This window comes from Boleophthalmus pectinirostris, unplaced genomic scaffold (genome assembly GCF_026225935.1).
Source record: "Boleophthalmus pectinirostris isolate CB_2022bp ecotype Guang Dong unplaced genomic scaffold, ASM2622593v1 HiC_scaffold_8, whole genome shotgun sequence".
In the NCBI taxonomy this organism is placed as follows: Eukaryota; Metazoa; Chordata; class Actinopteri; order Gobiiformes; family Gobiidae; genus Boleophthalmus; species Boleophthalmus pectinirostris.
The window spans coordinates 32,498,170-32,513,356 of NW_026571515.1; the positions used below are offsets into that span (position 1 = coordinate 32,498,170).

Here is a 15,187-nt window from a genome sequence, read left to right on the forward strand (position 1 = left end):
TATTTCCATAGAAAAGGCATCTGGGGTTCGCGGCCACTCCACTGTTTGTTGTCCATCTGTCTCTTGGATCCGTATCAATAACTTATTAAAGCTGCCAGACAAGAGTTTGGGAGAAAAAGTCCAGTTATAGGAAAACAGTGTTGAGTGAGGAACACTGCAGCTAGTCCAAAACTATTTTGCTCCAGAAACATGGTCTATGACAAACGTATGTAGGTACTTTGATTACATATATTTCTTGAACAAATATCAGATGGAAAATACATGCAAAATGATGAATTATATGGAATAGCTTTCCGTTGTCACACCTTAATTTCAAGTCACACCTCTAAATTGATACTGAAATCAAGGTGGAGGTGTGACATTTATAAACGTTGTGAAATAACTTACTCTTGTGCTTTTAGACAATACTCATCACTAGGGATGTAATAATATCCAAATCTCACGGTACGATATTTTCACATTATACATCTTACGGTACGATATTTATTGCGATATTTTGTGGAGGCTAACAAAATTGTGAATGTGCTACTTTTTCCTCTTAAAATGCTTTAACAAGACTTAATTCAAAGAACTAAAATTTAAAAGTGCTTAGAACTGCTATTTCTTCATGTAGTTTGCACCTAAATGGAGCAAAGGATCATGATCGATGCAGTTCCCTCTGTTTTTTTAGCTATTGCTGCACCATAACAATGAATTTATATAAAGAAACTTGAGATGTGATATATTATGATGGCCCACAGTATTATTGAGAGACTTTTGATGATATGATATCACGATATTTTGGTTATTGTTACACACCAAATCATCACGAATCAAGCAAGTCTTTAAAATCAACGCACCCTACCACACTGACCTTTGACCTTTGCGCCCTGCCACACGCAGAAAGAATCTGCAAGAAGTGTATCTTTCCCCGACACCACAGTGGTCTGGAGCGGTTTCAGGTCATTAGACTTGTGTTATCATGTGTTATCGCGTGAACCCACATGAAACCGCGTTGCTTTGGTCAAATACACACCGCATTTGTTGTAGTTAGTGTAACAGGCAATATGCAAGCCTTGCTCAAAGTACGTACTGTAGTCGTCTTGCAGTCACTATAAAGCCAGCATTACAGTATCAGTGTCAAAGTAGTCCTCAGTATTATGGTTTATCCTAGTTTTTCGCTGTCAAAAGTATCAAAAATCAGATCAGTCTAATACTAGAACTTGAATAACCAACTGAGCAAGTATCATTATTGAAAAAACAAAACAAAACACAAACACTTTTCCTGAACAGTTTTAAATTCATCTTGTATCTGTATCAGAACTAGTATAAGACCACAGAATAATAACGCAGGATTTGGGGTGCACTGCTCTAACCACTGAGCCACTGTCGCCGCACACATAAAGAAAGTAAATAATTCTCTGTTATTATTATATATATTTTTTTTATTCAAATCAAAATCTGATATTAAATTCTCAATCCATTCTGTAAAATTCATATTACACTTTTTTTTTAAAAACATTCTGACAGCAAGCCTACTTAAAATAGAATTCTAATATATCTATACGCTCAAAGAAAGCATGTAATGTATTATGTAATGCTTATATATCTTTATTCTCATGTCCAGTGTGCTAGTACTGCCTTATCTGTCCAACATCTGCATTAGATGAACAGGCCAACCCAAATTCAATTCTCATATATCTGTTCACTCATTATATATATATATATATATATACACACACACACTCCAAAATATAAAGACCGTATTGTATAATGTATGAAGTGTGTGTGTGTACAGTGCATCAGTGCTGCCTTATCTGTCCTACATCTGTGTGAGGTGAACAGGCCTCGCAGCGTGGAAAGATAAAGCACCCCATCTGGAAACATTCATAAGAAGATGAAAAGACTTGTGTCATAATGAATATTAACTACAGCGCAGACTTGGCTCTGAGAACACTGACAATAAGATAGATATTTAGACATGATTAATGCCCACGCTATTGAAAAACACTTCCTCTTATGTGGGGAGACAGAACAGGCCCAGACCATGCACACTGGGATTCTCATTGTTCTCACATAATATAAATCAATATTGGGCTCGGGGGAGGCTGCAGTGCTTAAGTGGCTTTGTGGAATCCATGCCACAGAACTGTCTATAATATCTTCGCTGCTTGTTTTTACACTGCAAAATAAATATTCGGGATAAATTGTGACAGTCCCTTAAGAACACTAATTGATTCACCACAGGCTATATTGAAAGAAAGTCAGAATGAAATGTGGACTTTTAGTGGTAATGTTGTTTTCCTGTGTTGTGCATATTCAGCTGTTTATACTCTGATATGCGCCCTAAAGCACAAAACTGGCTGAGGCTTGCAGTGATTAGTTATATTTACTTTTGTAGCTTTTTCAACTTTTTTAACCTTTGGATGAATACAATCTAATACATAGGCCTGACATTATAACAAATTTCCAAGTGTAATATATTGCTGAAGTAAATATAGATGGTAAATGATAATACTGAAACCAAAGCATAAAACAGAATTACTCTCCCATTTTTTTATTGTTTAATATTGTTGAACTGCAATAAATCAACAGCAGATTAAGTAATTTGTTAATCATTTTAGTTCATTATTCAACCTTCTAAATAAATACATTTTTAAAAAGTCATATATTGAATGGTAAGTTGATATAGTAATTATCATGACAGGCCTATAATACATCCAACATACTACTACCATTATTCACTGATACGATTTGGAAATGTATGATTCTCACACTTTTTTAAAATTTACTTTATGTATTTATTTACTTTATTTTTATTTATTTACTAAAACTTTGTAGAAAAACCAGAAACCTCTCTATTTTTGCTGCTTTAAATATATTTCAGTATTGTCTTACTTATTTTTATAACATTCAAATAAAGACAGGTGAACACTAACCCCAGTGGATCACAGTGAGTACAACAAATAGAAGCAAGAAAACAACAGATTATCACAAGTTCATATTGTTGCACAAATATGTTATTACAGTCACAGCTTCCTCACCCCAGATCCACATACACATCAGAATCTAAAATAATACTTTTACTTCTGCTCAAAGGGACAGTGTGTAGCCTGCACTCTAACTGTTTTAAAACGATTTTTCAATCACAACTGAACCTGGGTTACCAGTACTTTAACCTGCACATTGAGGACACAAACATCTTTCTGATTCTCAGTACATGGACACTCTCTGAGCTGCAGAATCTGCACTAGCACTGATTCATGACTGGCCGCAAGTGCTGGATTTTAGGCAGACAGGATTCCGATCAGAGAGAGGCATTTTAGGTTTAAACCGACTGGATTTTAACATTGAAACTGGCAACCCAAATGAGAGACTTGTGAGGCTAGCTCTGCTTTCTGACAGAATAATGAGAACCTTCTTGAGAACCAAAACATCCAATTATAACTTAACCATCATGTCTAAACTTTTTGTTATTAAGAATAAATCAAGATTTCAATTGTTACCAGTAAAAGCTGCATTTAATTTGAACATTTCTACCTTCTCTCTAGGAACACACATAGGTCATGTTTCTGAAATGTAGAATCTTACATACTGTCCCTTAAAGTAATAGACCTTTTAGAGTTTGACTTGGCGATACTTTGTAAGCAGTAATGGGGTCGATTGGCTAAGCCTTAGGTTTGTGTTAGTGGTCATTGTGCAGTGTTATCAGCTGGCTCCTGCTCCAGGAGCTGATAACACTATTCCTATGGGAGGCTGTGTAAACCGCACTAAGCTGGCCCTCTCCTGTGCTCTGTGGAGGTAATCCTTTACACCTGGAATAGTCATCTGGGATTAACATGGACTGGAGGCTCAAATCTCAAATCTAAGTGAGATGCTAAAAGTAGCTGTATGACCAAAAGCCAGTGATAAAATAATCACTGGAATAATTTTGTCAAAAGAACAATTTCATTTTGAAATATAAACATTGAAAGCATTTGACAGTTACTTATGTTGTGTTTGCCTGTTCTGATGGTAAAAATACAAGGAGGAGGATGAGATGAAAGGAGGAGGATGAGATGACAATGAGTGTTGTAAAGAACTTTTTTTTTAATTTTTTTACCAGTACACCCACAAGCCATTTGTCCATGGAGATGAATTGAACTTTTCCTGGAATGTTCCACAGTATGACATTAAACTCATACTGTATATTTCCAATCTAATCAATTGCAGCTGTTTTTATTGCTCAAAAATACTCAATCATGCATTCATACTGTGAGTAGGGTCACCTCTCCACAGATCAGACCGAGCGTTACCTGCTTGACTCCATGGGGATAGATCAATTTAATGTCATACTACAGAACAATCCAGGCAAAGCAATGACATCTCCGTGGAGACAGAAAAGCAGATGGTGAACCTTCCAGTAAAGTTACACGGTGCACCTTTAATAAGCCTCTGTGCTTCTCTACTTCATGTTTTCTTTCTTTCCGCTCTTGTAGATGTGGACGAGTGCACAGAGAACATTGACAACTGCAGCATTGACGCCATCTGCCAGAACACCCTCAAGTCCTACAAATGTATCTGCAAGTCTGGGTACAAAGGAGACGGGAAGCATTGTGAAGGTACAGCTCTCAATAAAACTACTACTCTTAAAGGGCCCATATTAAGCTGGTTTCTGAGCTATGTTATAATGCTTCCTCATCAAAAAACATACATGGATATTTAGGCTGAGTTCTTCTTTCAAACTGAAAACACTCTGTTCCATGTTGTGAAGTCATGTGGTAATACAGGAAGCGCTCCACTATGTTTTTATACTTCACACACATTTACTAGAATCATTTGGATGATTTCAGCCCTGGAATTGCCAATCTATCGAATTAAAGGTAAAAGTTACTTGTCAACTTGAAAACAAGGCAACACAGAGCATTGTGAGCTTTGGAGATGTAGACAAAGTAATATTAAAAGGTTATTCAGACATGTGTGAATGAAACAAAACACGGAGCTTTGAAATGACTTTGAGTGCTATGAAAAGTGCTATATTGTATGTTTTAAGTTAGAATGATTAATAAAAGTATGAGAATGCAGAGAAACCAATGTCCGATAAATTATGCCTGCATTCCCTGATCATAATGTAAATTTAGACTGCATTTTTCTACCTTCCGTCGGCACTCAAGGAAGCACTCACCTACTTGCACACCCTTCATACACTAGTGTAAGCAGACACTGAAGGTAAGGTGACTTAAGTTCTTGCCCAAGGACACAACAACAGTAAGTATCTGTGGGAGTTGGGATGAATTTTATGACCTCCAGGTCGATGAGCTACTGACGACCAATGTATGTGGTTCAGATATAAATTATTTTCCCAAATATATACAAACAGTGCAGTGCTCAGCATGAAGTAAAACAAGAAAAATATATCTCCACCAGTAATCTTTAAAGTTCCACTTTAAATTTAAAATCAGAGCAAAGTTACATTTTCTGCAGTGCCCTTTTTGCCCCAAAGTATTTGTGTATTTCCTGCGGCACTTTACTGCTGATATCCTAAACACAAAATCTTACTTTTATAATTCCCCTTTTAAACAGCACATCTTACACTATTTTCTTATTCTTTTTTCTTATTTTTTCTTTTAATATTGTTTCCTCACCATAAACCTGTGTTTTCTTCCATTCACACATGTTCTTCTCTCAAATAGATAGTACTCTGTTCTACCTTGTGATGTCATGTGGTAAAACAAGCAGCACTCCACTGTGTTTTTAAACTCCATACACGTTCATTAGAATCATCTGGATGATTTCAGTCCTGAAACTGCCAAGCTCTATTGAACTAATGGTGAAATCAAGTGATAAATATAATACTACCACTGTATAACATCACAAGGTGGAAAAGAGCATTTTGAGCTTTGATGTAAGCAGACTAATGATAAAGAATTACTCAAACATGTGTGAATGAAACAAAACAGAACTCTGGGTATGTTTCTAATGAGGTAACAGCAGAGGTGGGACTAAGTTGTTGTTTTGCAAGTTGCAAGTAAGTCTCAAGTCAGAGTCTCAAGTCAAATACAGGCAAGTCCAAGTCAAGTCTCGAGTCACTGGCCTATAATTTCAAGTCAAGTCCAAGTTGTGTGCTTTGCTTTGTACATTTCACATCTTTTAAAAAAATACCAAATATAGCTTAGATTTTTGCAATTTATATGACTTTTAATAAATAGAGAAGTGGGAGTATCAACGGTAAAGAGAAAAATATTTTTTAAAAACTTATATTTTTTTTAGGAGAAACGTCAAGTCTTCTCAAGTCACAGGTCTCAAGTCCAAGTCAAGCCCCAAGTCATTGACTTTCAAGTCCAAGTCAAGTCCCAAGTCTTTGTCTATTTTATCAAGTCAAATCTCAAGTCCTAAAAATAGTGATTTAAGTCTGACTCGAGTCCAAGTCAAGACTTGCAAGTCCCCACCTCTGGGTAACAGCATTCTAGCATGGTTTAAAACTCATGAGAGTCAATGTTCCTTGTTGCTGCTACTCATACTACTGCATAAAATACAATTTTCTACAGCTATACTTATACCTATACCTGTAGATGTATGCTAAGGAAGTATCTCATTATAGTTTCTAATTATTGTAAATGGTTTAACAAAAATTAACTGACAAAATCTACATGTTGTAAGATGTGTTCAGAAAATATATACATTAAGTTGAAATGAATCTATAATAACTTAATTGGTGGGTCGACATTGCACCTGATTCTGTTAAACGTTTGACACTAAATTTAAGAGGGCTATGTTTTGGTGGATTTTTCTGCATATCTACAGTATTTGACAGCAAGCCTGTGGGGCAGTGACAGTCGTGATAAAACTATGATAAGCGCTTCTATCTCTCTCCAAGTGACTCATTAGCGACTCGGCTCGGGAGAAAGAGCGAAGGATGAGAGAAAGTGGAGAGCCAGGTGCAGAGTGTTCCTTTGTGACGAGACCAAATGGGGCAGTAAATGTCTGACACATGTTTTAGGAGAGAATTAAGAAGGGACCACATCTCTGCCAAATGTAACACATATTACTATCATACCCCTGCAAAAGTTTTACCGGTATGTGAAAATAGTGTTAACCATTAGGGCTTTAGTAAAATGTGCTGTAAAATGCTCTGTGCCTGCCTTTACACTGCTTGGAGAGTCAATAAAAGCGCAAAAGGATTTACATTTCTATGCTATTGAGTTCAGTGCATTTTGATATATAGACTAAAGAAAGGTAGAAAAAGTATTGAAAAATGAATCAAAATTGAGCTTTGGGAGACTGCCATCAGAAATGTAATGCACTCATAAATACAGCTTAATGTCCCTGTCCTATCTATTGGATCTTGGCTGTAAAATCTGCTCACAATTTAGTAGCTATATCAACAGGGTGACAGTAGCTCAGTTGGTGGTAGTGTTTGTCCACTTAATCGAAGTTTGGCAGTTTGAATGCTGGCGCTGTGTCCTTGAGCAAGACACTTGCTGGTGGAAAGTTAAGTTAATGTATCTGTTACATTAACTTCACTTGTCACTCAAGAGGTTGGTCACATATTGGACAAAGGTGCTCCAATAGAAAATATGAATTTGATAGCACACTTAATATTCATAACTGCATTGTGTAGCTTTTCTGGTAGAGAGTCCGCCACCCGCTTGACTCAGTGTTGTTGTTCTACAGTGTGGCATTAAAGGGATAGACCAGAATTTTGGATATAGGACCTCATTTCCTAGTGAGCCAGAGAGTTGGAGACATGTAGAGACACTTTTTAAAATATTCCATCCAGTCCTTGTATATGCAGAGGTCGCTGGTGCTAGGCTAGTGTATGTCAATGGCCATAGTTAGCCTGCCACTACCCTCTCCACAGTGCACCCGAGGCAAATCTGTTATAATGCCGGACTGTTGATGTGACTGTCTGTCGAATAATTTTAGAAGTAAAACCAGCCTTGCATTTGAAGGATTTCTGCCTGAGCAGCAGCAGTGAGTTGTACTTCCTGATAGAAAACATGGCAGCGGTGGACCGATATATGAGAAAATAGTCCTTCAACATGCCACGATTCATGCGATGCAAGGTGAGTTTTATTTCAAACATTATTCTAACAACACAGGCATTTACATTGTTAATCTGGCCTAATAATTGTTTTGCTTGCGGTGTTTTGTGGAGTGAGTAAGACTGTTTTTAGTGACAGGCTAACTATGGCCATTGACATACACTAGCCTAGCACCAGTGATCTCTGCAAATACAAGTACTGGATGGAATGTTTAAAAAAGTGTCTCCACACGTCTCCAACACTCTGGCTCATTAGGAAATGAGGTCCTATGTCCAAAAGTCTGGAATGTCCCTTTAAATTTAACTCTCTTAATATCCATGGAGACAAGCAGGCATCATCATCGGGCCAAGTTGCAGGTTAGATCTGTGGAGAAGTGGACTCGCACACAGAAATAATACATGTTTTTGCGGTTGTTTTGAGAAATATAAACACCTGCAATTAAATAAATTTACCTTATTTTCCATGATATCCTTTATTCTTCTCAGAACCAAACACCCCCTCTCCTCTGGGCCTTGCAACTTTCAAATCTGCTTGCCTTGTAGTTATTTATATTGGTCTAGCCATTTTCTGGAGGGGTGGGATTTTTGTTTGTTATTTCAGTCTTTTCTCATGAGATGTTTAAAATTTTGTATTAACATCTCTCTGAAATGCATATATAACTTTTTTATGTTTTTTATTTAATGTGTTAATTTAATGTATATATTTTGTCTGTTTTACTATTGCTTGATTTGCAATATGAATTTAAAAAGTAGGATTTAGTTCAGAGTGTGCATTGTAAACTACTCTATCTGCTCGTCGCTATTAGTGCTGGGTATCATTAAAAAGTTGCTGATATGATACACACCTCGATACATAGACACATGATATGATACATATCTCGATACAGTGAGCTTTCAATTCGATACGATATATATCAAAATGATTCGAAATAATGTCTAATTGATTTCTGTGATACTAAAAGTCTTTGTTACACCACTTTTTGTGCAAAGTGAATATGAAACACACCATTTTAATAATCAAAATAGTCAATATTTCAAATGTGTTGCACAAATGAGTTTCCTTCCTCTAAACAAGCAACACAACTGTAGCTCTGTAACAAAATAATGTAGTAAAATACACCAAAAAATACTTTTGCCCATATATTGATACAGCAGCCCACGATATCGATACTGTATCATCAAATTAAACGAAACGATTTTTGCATACCGTTAGTCGCTATGGTGCTGTTATTGCTTTGCCTGAGATGTTCCACAGTATGGCATTAAACATATTTGGTATTTATTCAGTTACTGTTTTGGTGTTTTTATTTCTCAAAACTACCGCAAAAACATGCATTATTACTGTGAGCAGGCCCACATCTCCACAGATCTGACCTGTAGCTTAGCCTGGTGATGTGGGCTACTTGTTTCCATGGGGATTGTCAAATTAAAGTCAAGCAGGTAGTGGACACTCTATTAGAAAAGTGTCAGACATGTTTGTAGAGATCTTCTAAACTACAGGTACAAAAACATTTGGTAATTTTGTTTTATTTTGAAGACATTCTGTTACCGAAATAATTTAAAAATAAAGAAATTGCCACTTCAATGCGGCATATATTGTGGAGCTCTGTATTTTATTTTGGTCCTCTTATGTTTTCCTTACCCTTTCTTGACAGCCTTCAGTCCTTCTTCCCATAAACCATCCTTCAAAACTGTTTTTCTCTCCTCTCCTCTCCTGTGCCCAGAAGCTCTCCCCCGATCATTACATCCCAGAGTTTATACGAGTCCTATTACAAACCTGTAATTCTCCATTTCATTTTTCCTTACCGCTATTATTCTTTCATTCACTTGGCTGTGTGTTTTCCATGGCCTTCTGCCTGTGGTTACAAACGCTCACTTTATTGAATCGGCTGCAGAATATGTGTGTGGATTTCATTTAAACTGAAGGCTGTATAGTGGATGGCTTCTCAAGAAAGATTTACTCACTAACCTGAAGTCAAAAGCAGAGGAATGTTTAATTATTTTGGTATCGGTAGCAGGTTGAGGGAGTTGATGAGTATGGCAGCTGATTGCGACGAATAGCCACACTCTTTCTGAAGTTATTTAGTGCAAGGCTACAAGGTGCTCAGGCAGGCGCTCAAATATTTTTCCACATTATTACTTTATCGGCTTCTGCTCCATTGGGTTATTTGTGTTTGATTGGAAAGTGAGCTCTAGGACTGAAATTTAAGAGTTTGTAAAATGAAGCTTGTTATTTTCACCATACCACTCCCTCTTGCGCGCGCTCATGATGGCTTGATTATTGTGTTAAAATGAGGTCTTCAGCAGCGAATCGCAAAGTTTACCTCAGAATAATTGTGGCGTTTTCATACCAGCTTAAAAGAAGTGATCTGGAATAGGACTGCGCTAGGTCTTAAATGTGACTAAACTGAAGCATTTAGACTGCAGTAAAACCAAGGCTAAACCAGGTCTAACTTAAAGATCCTATATAACGCAAAACTGACTCTAGTGAGCTTTAAGCCATGTTATGATGCTGTTACCTCATCAAAAACATACCTGAATTTGTGTTTAGTTTCCAGAGGTGGGACCAAGTCATTGTTCCAAGTCTCAAGTAAGTCTCAAGTCTTGGTCCTCAAGTCCGAGTCGAAGACAGGCAAGTTTAAGTCGAGTCTCGAGTCACTAGCCCATAAGTCCAAGTCAAGTTCAAGTCGTCTGCTTTGAGCTTTAAGTCATTTCAAGTGTTAAACCAAAGCACCACATATAGCTTAGATATTTGCAAGTTACATGAATTTTAAAAAGCCATGGCATATTTATATATGAATGTTTATAGACTATATAAGAGTTGTATAAATGCTTTTCTTCATTTTTAAATGTCTTCACAAAATGTTAGAATGAGTCATTACAGTCAGAATGGAATGAATTCAGTTTTAAAAGTGCTTAATAACAGTTATTTTGTCATGTAGTTCTCTGTAGTTCCCTCTCTTTTACTGTATTGTACTATATACTACTGTATAATACTGTATAATACTGTGTATTACTGTAGTACATTTGAGGATACCATATCACAGTACTGCATTTATCAACTGTAAAGAGAAAAGTATTGTCTAAAAACATATTTTTTTAGGAGAAGCATCAAATCTTTTCAAGTAATGGGCCTAAAGTCCAAGTCAAGTCCCAAGTCACTGAAAGTCCAAGTCTAGTCCCAAGTCTTAGTCCATTTTTTCAAGTCAAGTCTCAAGTCCTAAAATAGTGACTCAAATCTGTCTTGAGTGCAAGTCCCCACCTCTGTTAGTTTCATTTACACATGTTTGAGTAATCCTAGTTTATTTGTCTGTCTGCGTCTCCAAAGTAGTAGTTTTCAAGTGATCTGCTACCTTTTACCTTTAGTTCAGTGGACATTAGTATTTCAAGCCTGAAATAATGCAAATGATTTTAGTGAAGGTGTATGGAGTTTAAAAACACAGTGGAGCACTTGTGTTACTATATGATATCATGTAAAATTCAGCCTAAATATGCAGAGTTTGTGCGTTAAACATGTGAGTGAAACAAAACAGAACTAGTGGTATGTTTTTGATGAGGAAACAACATTAGAACATACCAGTAGATCAGAAAATAGCTTAATATGGGCACTTTAAAGGACTCTAGAGCCGTGGTTCTCAACATGGGGGCTACAAAACTATTTCCGGTGGTCCCCAGATGATATGGGGGAAAATGAAAATGCATGCTATAGTTCTGAACAAGACTTGACTCCCTTCAAATGCAGTGGTAAATGTAGGTTCCTATAATCAAACATTAGACATAAGGTTACTTGATCAGTTTGCAGGTATGTTTTTGTTTTGGGGGTTTTGAATGCCAACAGTGACCAAAAAGGGTTGTGTACCACCTTAAGGTGCCTGAGAAAAATATTGCAAGGTTGCAGCGCATGATAGTGCTCTACCCTGCAATCAAAGCTGCCTGCAATCTTTTACTATTGAGCCTGAATCTATAGAGTTATTTGGCTTATTGTTTGGTAAGACAATGTGCTGCCAGGTCTCATCAGTCTTGTAAGTATGATTTTGTGACCAACAGATGACAAAAGAAGACCAATATCACCACAGTCAAACATCACATTTCTCTGATGATCTTAGGATGAAAATGTGTTCACTGGGCAGATTCAGGATTTGACTTTTTAAAATTTTAATAACAACAACAACAACAACAAAAAATAACCACCCACCTACCCAAATTAACAGCGTCCTTTTACCTTTAATTCAATAAAGATTGACAATTCCAGGGCTGAAATTATCCAAATGATTTTAGTGAAATTGTTTGGAGTTTAAAAACACAATAGAACGCTTCTTATATTACCGCATGATCTCAGCCTAAATATGCAGGGTTTGTGTGTTAAGCATGTGTGAATGAAAAAAAAAAAAAAAAACATAACACAACTTCAGGTATGTTTTCAATGAGAAACAACCTTATAACATAGATCAGAATAGCGTAATATGGGCCTTTTAAGCCTCTGTCAGTCACAAGGATTAGGGATTCAGTAAAATTTTTCTCAAATTAAAAACAATATATTAATTTCTGGAACATAAACAATGCTGACTTTTAACTAGTGCCATTAATTAATTAATTAATTCTAACCTCTGCCTCAAACCACGTGCTATTGACGATGTCTCCTGTTGTCAATTCAAAAGCCCCAAGCTGATCACTGACAATGATTTGATTAATTGCATAGCTCTGCACGTGATATCCATGATGTTACATGATGCACAGTATAGCACTGCATGCTAAACTGTGCATGTCTCCTGCAGAAAGAGCCACTGTCTGGTATCATGTCAGTGTCTTCTAGGATTTCAGCAGATTTCAGGCTGTCCTGAGAAGCGGGGCTAGTTGTGTCGATCAGGTATGAGTGGATGTCTGGCTACTGAAATTTGAGATGCATTTAACACATACGGGTCATTAAGACGTATCCCCCTCACTAATGTTAATTTAGCATCATAACTTATTTTATCACACACGATAAACTCTTTTAGTGCGCTGACAACAGCGCTAGCTAATGTTGTAATTTCATGTTAACTGCACAGACAGCGGTGCTTTCTGCACTCAGGTTGCAAACGCATCCGCTGTGTTGATAAAGAAGTAATCTGTCTTTCAAGGATACACTTTAATAAATGGTACTCAGTGTAAAGGCTCTATATTACACAAAATTGACTCTTGTGAGCTTTAAGCCTTATTAGAATGTTGTTACTTCACAAAAAACATACCCAGAGTTGTGTTTTGTTTCATTCACACTCATTGTTTGAGTAATCCTGCAACTTGCTCAAAATGCTCTGTCCAACCTTGTGATGTCATGTAGTGGTAGTTTTCAGGTTAACAGCTACCGTTTACCTTTTGTTTAGTAGAGATTGGATATTCAGTAAAATACAGTGGTGCACTTGACAGTAATCACAAAGTGGAACAAAGTGCTCAGTTTGAGAGAAGAACTCAGCCTAAAAATGCAGGGTTTGTCTGTGAATGAAACAAAACACAACTCTTGGTATGTTTTTGATGAGATAACAACATTATAACAGCTCAGAAAATAGTGTAATATGGGTCCTTTAACATAGGAAGAAATGGTTGTTATACATTGCAGTTTAGAGTTCTTATATTTCACAATGTTGCACATGTGAAAGTTAAAATCACAATGTTCCAGATGCAAGAGGTTTTATAGTGAAAACTGAAGAACATACTCGCAGCTATTACCCCCTCCAGAGCTATTCAAGACATCCACGTACAGATTTAGTGCAATATTTTGTCCTCTTCAAAGACAGAATGAGTGCATTTACTCTTGGGTACACTTTTATTACCCAGGGACTAACAACCTACTTTGCTAGTTATAATTTTGGCTTTGTCTGTTAACAATATACATCACAAAGCCAATTTTGAACTACAGTTTCAATTCAGGTCGTATTCCACTTTAGATGCATTTAGGGCTGGACAATATGTAATTCGCAAAGACTGCAATTATTTGCATCAGTGGTTCCCAAACTTTTTGTGGTAGCATACACTTTGGAAAACACTGATAATAGGATGTCCTCTGCAAACAACAAATCATTCAAATGAAAATTCTTGTTGTATCTGTAGTTTAAACCAGAGGTGGGACCAAGTCATTGTTTTGCAAGTCTCAAGTAAGTCTTTGACCTCAAGTCCAAGTCCAAATCTAAGTCGTCTGCTCTGAGCTTCAAGTCATTTAGATTTTTGCAATTTATATGAATTTTAAGATATTTGTACTTATAAAGTCATAGTATATTTATATATGAATATTTATAGAGTATATAAGTAAGTAAGTAATTCTTTATTTATATAGTGCTTTTCACAGACATTTTTTGTCCCCAAAGACACTTTACAGAGCATTATTTAGCATTATTCATTCACTCTATACCTGGTGATGATAAGCTACTATTGTAGCCACAGCTGCCCTGGGGCAGACTGACACCTCTGACCACCACCATCACTCACACACACACCACTTTCATACTAGGCAATGTGGGTGAAGAGTCTTGCCTAAGGACACACAATTATTGAATTGATTGTATTTAACTGACCTTGACTATCAACTGTTTTATGGAGACCTATGTAGCATGTTTTTGGGTTGATGGGGAAAACTGGAGTGCCCGGAGGAAACCCATCCAGACACGGGGACCTTCTTGCTGTGAGGTATGAGTGCTAGCCACTCAGCCACCGTGCTGAATATGAATATTTATAGAGTATATAAGAGATGTAAATTTTTCCTTTTTAAATGTCTTGACAAGATCTTAGAATGAATCATTACAGTCAGAATAGAACAAATTCAGATTTAAAAGTGCTTCTCAAGTCTTAGGCCTCAAGTCCGAGTCAAGTTCAGGTCATTGACCTTCAAGCCCAAGTCGAGTCCCAAGTCTTAGTCCATTTTATCAAGTCAAGTCTCAAGTCCTAAAAATAGTGACTCAAGTCTGACTCGAGTCCAAGTCACGACTTGCAAGTCCCACCTCTGGTTTTAACCCCTCCAACATATTTAATTCATGGGATTCTAGTATTTATATGAGTAGTTCCTATTTCAGTTTTGTCTCAAATGTCATCGCTAGTGGGTTTGTTCACAATGTACACAGTATCTTGCAATTTCTCAGGTCTAATTGCAAAACTTTTCAGAATAATAGCTATTAGATTTTACACTTACATACATCTTTCTAGTACATTTTTGAT

The 15,187-nt window shown here is 36.7% G+C and overlaps 1 protein-coding gene across 1 annotated transcript in view; it reads left to right on the plus strand.

The window, feature by feature from the left end:
* scube3 (signal peptide, CUB domain, EGF-like 3) overlaps window positions 1-15,187 on the plus strand; it is a 203,535-nt gene that overhangs the window by 44,396 nt on the left and 143,952 nt on the right. The window contains exon 2 of the mRNA XM_055166159.1: window positions 4,458-4,580. Within this exon, the coding sequence (XP_055022134.1) occupies window positions 4,458-4,580 (123 nt within the window). The remainder of the gene's footprint in view (window positions 1-4,457; window positions 4,581-15,187) is intronic.